Source organism: Buceros rhinoceros, unplaced genomic scaffold (assembly GCF_000710305.1).
Source record: "Buceros rhinoceros silvestris isolate BGI_N320 unplaced genomic scaffold, ASM71030v1 scaffold5326, whole genome shotgun sequence".
Taxonomy (NCBI): domain Eukaryota; kingdom Metazoa; phylum Chordata; class Aves; order Bucerotiformes; family Bucerotidae; genus Buceros; species Buceros rhinoceros.
Genome location: NW_010419204.1, coordinates 59607 through 67689, shown reverse-complemented (window position 1 = coordinate 67689; position 8083 = coordinate 59607). Strand labels below are relative to the sequence as shown.

The 8083-nt window shown below is 44.9% G+C and overlaps 1 protein-coding gene across 1 annotated transcript in view; it reads right to left on the bottom strand.

Annotated features, from left to right (window-relative positions):
* The window catches only part of TRPC5 (transient receptor potential cation channel, subfamily C, member 5), a 58804-nt gene that overhangs the window by 19785 nt on the left and 30936 nt on the right, over positions 1 to 8083 (bottom strand). Inside the window, exons 4-5 of the mRNA XM_010138805.1 lie at positions 5931 to 6070; positions 1554 to 1876 (exon numbers count right to left, since the gene is read on the bottom strand). Of these exons, the coding sequence (XP_010137107.1) occupies positions 1554 to 1876; positions 5931 to 6070 (463 nt within the window). The remainder of the gene's footprint in view (positions 1 to 1553; positions 1877 to 5930; positions 6071 to 8083) is intronic.

The window sequence follows — 8083 nt, the reverse complement described above, 5'->3', positions numbered from 1 at the left end:
TGCTGACCTAACGCTGTTTTTCTTCAGTCAAATCCTGCCTTTGTTCCCTTGACTAACCTGCTGACAGCGAAATCTGTAAAACAACTGGGGCCAGGTCCAAGGCAGAATGCAGGACCGAATCCTGCTGGTCTCATTCCCGCCAGTGAAAGGCAGGCTCGGGTCCTGAACTTTGTGGGTTTGACCCTTCCTGAGCGAGAAGCTGCCACTTAACAAACGTTGTGCTTGCCAGACATTTCTCCCTCTGGCTGCTGCATCAGTATGGACACAGATCAAGGGATAGTATTTGTTATTTAATTCCTTTGCAAGGGCAGCACAACACACTTCTGGAGCATGCCAAGCAATTAAAAGAGAAAAAAGACTGAGGTCTTTAATTCTGTTTTTCATTAGCACAGTGCAGTTCCACTCACTTCCTCCAGATATCGATGGGTTTAATGAGAAAATTAATCAAGCCTACAGTGTTCCTGCTCTGCAGTGGAAAATGGAAGCACGTCTGGTCCATCCAGTCATGATGCTCTTGTAAGACTGGACCCTCTCCTGTGAAAATCCCCCACTTCTTCCTGCAGGAAGAAGTGTGGGAGCCTTTCCTCTTCCAGACTAGTCCTGTGGCCTCAGCCATCATCTGCGTTTGATAACAGTGCAGACATGTCACAGGTCCTTTCTGAACCTCAAGCCTTCAGCTGAGGAGGGGTGGAGAATTATTGGGCATTATGACAAGTTTTATTTAATTGAGCATAAAGTGACGGACAACAGTTTTGTTTTGCTTGTTTGCAGAGCGTAGGCCTTCTTCTAGACCGTGCTTTATTTATTTCTCTTCCCATTGTGGTTTAAGTACCAGGCAAGCAGCAAGAACAATTGGGTGGGGCTGATTATTATAATTATTTCCACTATTAGTAATTAAAACAAATACATCAGAAAGACAATTCATGTTATTTCCCAGCATGTGCTATCTCTTTCAGCCCTGCCAGCTGTCATCACAGCGATTTCCATGCCAACAGCTCAGTAAAGGACCAGCTTTTCCAACTTTGCCTTTTTTTTGCGGGGACTTTAGTCTCACCCCACTACGAGGAATGGGAGAAGCCTGCGATGTCATATACGCATAAAAGCAGCCTAGGTGAGATTGCTGTATCACGTTATGTATTAATCCCTTTTTTTCATTGGTTTAACCCTTGTTTTCTGCATTTTGTGTCACCTTCCTCCCTCTTCCCTGTAATCAGACAAACAGTTATTATGGCAAAAGGATACTTGCTTTCTGAAGTGAAATTGTACGTAGCCATAATAAACCCTAAGCTGCAGGATTGTGTAGGGAGACTCTTTGGTCCAGAGGTGAAATGATGGTCTCCCACTTCCAGAGTAAGTAAGAGTCCTTCTGACAGCAAAGCTCAGCAGAATGTCTGCCCCAGTTAGCTCACACCTCTCCTGCACAGTCAACCACCTGGTACTGGTGAACGAATAAATAACGGCACTTTCAGTGCAGTGACAGACAACAGGCACAGGCGGGTAAGACAGGGAACAGTGGGAGCCAACCTTAGAAACAGAAAGAAAGGATGTCTTACGTGGAGAAGGCATTGTTCTGTTTCTCACATCGGATCCCCTTGCAGTTGTTGGGTTCCTCCGAGGCACTGGTCTCATAATAAAAATAAAGCTGGTTCAGTCCGTTGGCAAAAGCCAGAAGCACCAGACAGTAGATAAAAAGGAATTTAAGGATGTCTAGCAGCATGCGTCCCAGAGAAATCTGCAAGGGTCCCAGGTGCGAATTTGCTGTAAACAGGGATATGAGACGCAAGGAGCTTAAAATGTTGGATATTGCAAAGAGGGCTTCTGCAATGAGAGTCGGGTGCCACATTTCCCATTCCTCCCTTGGACGAGAACCGTTATACTGGAAGAAATAACAAGGGTATAAAAGTGAATTACGTTGTTATTACTCTGAGATAACTCAAAAAGTTCCCCCTGCTTCGTATGTAAACACCGACCGGGTACTGGAGACACAAGAAGTGCTTTTAAACTCCGAAGTCTCAGCTACTGCCAGACTAACACTGAGGACTGATCAGGGACTGATCAGGGCAGAGACTCAGATTAATGCTGCCTCCTTATGAACCCCCCCTGCTTGGCCCTGATATCTCGTGGGACCAGCTTTTCTTCAGAGGCTTCTGGTACATTGGCTGTCCTGAGCCTAATTTTAGAAAACAGGCCCTTCAAATTCTGAGTTCCCTATTTGCAGGTTCTCCATGTCCACAGGTTCATACACAAGCTCCTTCTCTTTCAGCAGCTCAAGGGGTTTGAACAGCCCTTGAGTGGCTCAGGTCAGAAATTTCCAATCCCCCTTTTTTATTCTTTTTCCTCCTAAATACGACTGCACATTCAAAACACTGCACAGCCCAGGAGGAATGCGAGGGAGGGAGAAGGGAGGGAAGGAGGAAGCGATGAACTACTGAGCGTAAGAAGTGGACACTTCCCTAGTCATCTCAAAGAAAGGGCCAACAGCCCAGAACCAAAATGCTTTTTTCGTATTAATCTTCTTATTAGCTAATTTGTTGCGGCAATTGTAGAAGAGTTGCTAAAGCAGAGGTCATAATTACAGTTGAAACCCTGGATACATTTGAGTGCATCAATTAGAACATTAACTTGGTTCATAATGTAACTGTAAAAGCAGAAGCATTTTTGGAGCAAAGAGCAGCCAGATGCAGAAAGGTAACACAAAGGAGCTGGTTGTACAGCAGTAACTGCCCTGATTTAACTAGGCTGGCACAGCAGAATGGAGACAAAGGCGTTTCAACATCCAGGAGTAATTGTCCTTCTAACACTTGTCTCTGCTCATTTAACACGCTTAAAAAGGCAAAAATGTACTTTGAATAATACAGCTGATAGTGTAGCCAGGGTCTTTAGGACTCCTGAAGTAATCTTTGTACCTTTCCAACGGAAATGGTATCAATATCATACTGACAGAGGAGTTTGCAGGGACTTTGTTTAATTCTGAAGGTCCAACACACAAGTTCACCATTTTTTCAAGGGCACGCTGAAAACAAGTGGATATTTCAGACTATTCCTCTGTATGAAGGAGCTGAGATGCGACACGAGGCGTTTCAGCATGACCTCTGATTGCTTCTGACATTTCCAGACTCCTTTTTTACATGGCCATCGTGGCCCGAGTCTGTTAACTTGATTTGAAGATGGGTCTTAAAATGTTTACGACCAGGCAGACACGTTAACTTTTTGCCAGCATCCAGCAGCGGGGGCGGGTGGTTGTCATCAGATTTCCACAGCTGTTCTCCTGGCCAGAGCAGACCAGGGGCTCCCTGCTGGGGTTTGGCACAGTCTCCTTATAAAGGTATGTGAAAAGGTCGTCTTCATCTCACATCTGTTTTTAAAGCAACTTGTTCGGGTCGTATTTTGGCCCTTTGTAGCCTTGCTTGGAAAACAGCAGCTCTGCAGCACAGCCTGGCATCACAGGTAATAGAGGAAGGCGATTTCAGAGGTACCTAATGCAGCCGGGGCTCTGGGAAGGCTGGAGTGCTCTGGGTTAGGCATCGGAAGATGAAACACAGCAGAGACGTACACAAAATAGTACAAATCAGTTACACCAGGCAGACACGTTTACCCTTCCTCATTACATGATAATTCAATGCAGCAAATGAAAACTGATTAGGAAAGTATTTTTACCCCTTAATCAGCCTGAAGATTTCATTGGTATGGGACAATATTAGGGCTGGGTCTTGGAAGCAGACAAACCAAGGAAAAAAAAGTCTCCTTGTAAAAACAAGGATGGAAAACATCAGTGTCAGTATGCAATTTATTTTTCTGATATTCAGCAGAAAGCTGAACGTCCATGTAATCCTTTGAAGTTCTCAGAAGTGTTACAGTCTGGTATCTTGGCTTATACACTGGCCTTCTCCAGCTCGGGGCCGTTCTATAAATAACAAAACCCTTCACAAGTCACGTTGCAGGAGGTCTTGAAGCCATTATCAACGTTATAAACCCTCACGTTTCAGAGCACACTGCAGCCTCCAAGTGATGTAGGTCAGGAGGGGACTTCTGTGAGTGCGCCGCTTCACAACTGCTCCTGCGTGAGATTTTGTGCACCTCTCGGAACTGTCTGACGTTGCTGCTCGCAGAGCAGACCCCAGATCAGCCAGGTTTATATCCGAGCTGTGCTCAGACGGATATATTCCTGTAGCATTCTTCTGTGTGCTGCCCTATAGGTCACTGTAGTTAGCCTGGAAGTTTCTCCCCATTTTCTTACAGCTCTTACAGAGGACATAAACCAAGCTGTACTTCTTCAAACCCGTGGTCTGGCTGTGAGTTTAGACCTCAGTGTGTGACAGTACAGATCCGGATGCACAGCTCTTCCAGTCATTTGTGTGTAAGAAAGAATGAAATTGTTCACACTTCAAGATTTGTGATTCTTACGATTTCCAGCATTTTTTTTTAATTATTGCTCTCAGTTTAAAGACCAGCCTTTCAAGTCTAATTCCTCGCTGGTTCTGAGTGTTGGGAGAAAAAAGACGTAATCCGTTCCTGCTTTGATGCTGGGACAGAGCTGCCTCTTCAGGGAGCAGCTACTATCGGAGAGCTTTTCCCTTTGAAAAAGCACCTCAGCACTATGCAGCCTTCTGGATTTTGAAGAGGCCTTGTAGCAGGGCCGCTTGCTGAAAAGTTTTTCAAAAAACTCTGCCAAGGTGGTGTCAAGGAGCTTTGCCACGTGTTCTCCTCTTTTCCTCTGCCTGCATGCGTGCCTGGGTGGGACTGAACAGGGAGGCTTGTCCTGGTGAGGAGGAGCTGGGCTGAAGGCAGTAGTACCCTCCTCCAGGGCAAAACCAACACGGTGGCACAGCAAAGGTAGAAAGCGTGTCAGTGGCCAAGGAGCAGGCTCCAGTTGTTTGATTCACTCCTGTGTAGCTACAGGAACTGTAGTGAAGTTACTGCTGATTCACACCAAGAAAAGAATCAGGCTGAGCACGCAGCTCCAACCAAAGTCAAGGAGAGGCCTTGCATAAGGAAGTTTGCAGGAGGCCGTTTGTGTCTCGTCTGTGTCTTTGAAAAAGAGAGACTGCAGGGAACTGCTTCAGGCCATCCTCTGGCTTCAAAACACGCTAACTTGGAGCATCACACATTTATACATGTGGAAGGTGCTTTTAAGGATGAGCTCTGATGTCCGTTCTCACCGTAAATGGAACATGACAGCGAAGAATCCACACGGTGTTAAAGCTCCAGCGTGCTCCCTTGTCATTTCCTTGCCTACAGCTTTAAACTGTATCTTAGAATAAGTTTGTACTTTACAAGCCATGTTGCAGAAGGTTCTGAAGCCATTATCAATGTTAAAAATCCTCACGTTTCAGAGCATACTGCAGCCTCTAAGTGACGTAGGTCAGAAGGGGACTTCTGTGAGCGCGCCGCTTCACAACTGCTCCTACGGACCAGGACTCCTTCGTATCAGACGGAGGCCCCTACTACCAGGCTGGCTTTTCTTAGAGGACTTTTCACAAACTTCTGATGATCAATCTACAGAGCTGTAGGACTACAGATTATAAGTCTTGGCCGTAGATGTTTTCAGATAACCCTATTCTTGTTTCTTCCTTTCTGTTTTATTTAACACTCACGTTTTCACTATGTCTGGCGCTGTTGAAAGACGCCCAGTGTTAATACGGAAAACAAAACGTGTCTTTGGCAACTAAGTAGCTACAAAACAAACGGTGAGGGGGGAAACTTCTAGCCAATGCCCGAACAATCTACTTCGGTCTTAACCAAGGAGTCAGGATGAGGAGGAGGATCATTTTCCAAACAAATTAATAAGCTTTCCAGGTGAATATTCAAAACTAGACAGGTTGGAAAGCAGCTACTCTCTTTGATGGGTAATTTTGATTCAGACAGTTTCTACCTTGTGTACTACAGTTCTCACAAGCAAGTTACAAAGTCTCTCTCCCAATTTACTGTACCTTGACGTAGGCAACAATTTTAAGGGAGATAGTTGCAAGATAGAGGGAGTTCATTGCAAAATCCATCAGATTCCACCAGTCATGCACGTACTCATTGAATCCACCATCCCACATCTCCTTGATTTCTCCCCAGATAAAACCTGTATAAAGACAGAGAGTTCATTGTCATGACAAGGTATTATTTGCCATCAGAGCAATGTTTGTATCTGATGTAATAGAAGACAACTCTAAATTAACGGCTTGGAAAAAATGTCTCATCCCTCCTGTCTTCTACAAAGTAAAACACTGATGATTATGAGACATTTTACAACTCTGTGGGGAACGCAGTCTAGAGAGGGATGACAACCACCTCGGATTCCTACTCAGGGCTCCAGTTAGACACACAAGGTGCCTGCTTGAAAGATCCATTAACTAAAACCAGTATCAGTGGATTGGCTCAGATGAAATCGGTTCTACATGAATAAACTACTTAAGCGGCTGCATTGTGTGTAGTTTCTAACAGATTGTCTACTCTCACAGACCCTGTAAGTAATTCGTTGTGCAGCTGGACAGTACTGACTTTTCTTGACTTTCTCTGCAGAACACGTAACGCTAGTACCAGCTTCTGCGCACCAGCCCATCTTCTCCCTGACCTGGAAATATCTCACTGAAGAAGGAAGACGTGAATTCATTCTCTGTGCTCAGTCACTGTATTTATGCATCTTGCTGCACTAAAAGCCCGTTGGGACTCTGAAAAAAGGTAGGAGTCAGCATGAGAAAGAGCCCGGAGCCTGGCGCTGCAGCACGCAGCAATGACTCACCTCATGTCAAATATGGCCACGGGTTTGGCGAGGTGAACATTTGTTCCCAAGGATGCGGCCAGAGCCCGTCATCTCAACTCTGAGACACCTTCTGGTAATAATTTTTGGCACTTGTGAACCTTCACTATACCTTCTTGCAGCTGGAGGGCTGAGGGGCAGCTTCTGAAGGTCATGACCAGACTTTTTAACTCACCTACCATCCAATTCTAATTTTAAGTATCTTATATGTCCTTTACTGTAAAACTGTTTCAGAATTTTGAGAGCCTAAGTCTCATTAAAAAGCAAATGGCAGGAAGGCTCCTTCTTCACCAACATGCTTCTGAGAACATCTTTTAGAGCCCCCAGATAGCTTGAATCACCCAGTTTACATTATCCTTGAATGAGGATCTGAAATGTGTGAAAAGAATAAAAAAACCCAACAAAAACCACCTCCAAGTGCGTAACTAACATAGTTACCCAAACTGCTCCTCACACCTAACCACATGATACTGCCGTGGTCACTGAAACACTGCTTGCAACTCAAGTTTCAGGACCTGAAAGTTCAAGCTGAAGAGCAGATAACATTGAAATGAACTGCTGTAAACCAAATTCCAATCTGAGCTCCAGCAGGTCAATGGTCTGACAAGCATAATGTCAAGGCCAAGAAGGTAATTTTATTACAGCTGCCTCCAAATCTATGCATGGACCCAAAGATATATAATAAAATAAATCAGCGGAGAGGAGCCTGTTGAAGAACTCGCCCACTGTATTTATAGTGAGTTGGCACTGCTGGTTACTATAGTTACAGCAATGCTGCCTGTGCCTGTCCTCTCCCTCCTTTCAGAGTGGAAAATATTTCTTAAATAATAATCTTTAATGTGGTGAAACTGTTCGAATTTCTCCCTTTACCAAACAGTCCCGCAACATCCCTTTTTATCTGAAACAAAGGAATGCAAAAAGAAGAGCAGACAGCTGTAAGAGGTGATTTTGGGAGGGGTTTTTAAATGGATAATTCTTCTTCCATCTGCACATCATTTTTGCTGAAATGCCTCCCATTGCCCTCAGTTCTAACCATGAAGTTAAGGATGAATTGAGGAGATCACCTGGAGTCCACAGGTTGTCACTTGCTGTTGAGTTGGAGCTCAGATTGAAAGGGTAAATACTTCTCTCTCATCAAAAAAACAGCCAACTACTCTTCTCTGCTCTTCTCCCTCGGTGGCTCTATCTGCTTTCTCCCACCTCATCTCACTATCTCACCTGTCCATCCTGCCCTCAGGAGCACGGACACCTCCTTTCCTTCACAACTGTGGCTGCCCAAGCGAGACCAGAATAAGAGCCTCACATTCAGCCTTCTGATAATAAATACCCGCTCCT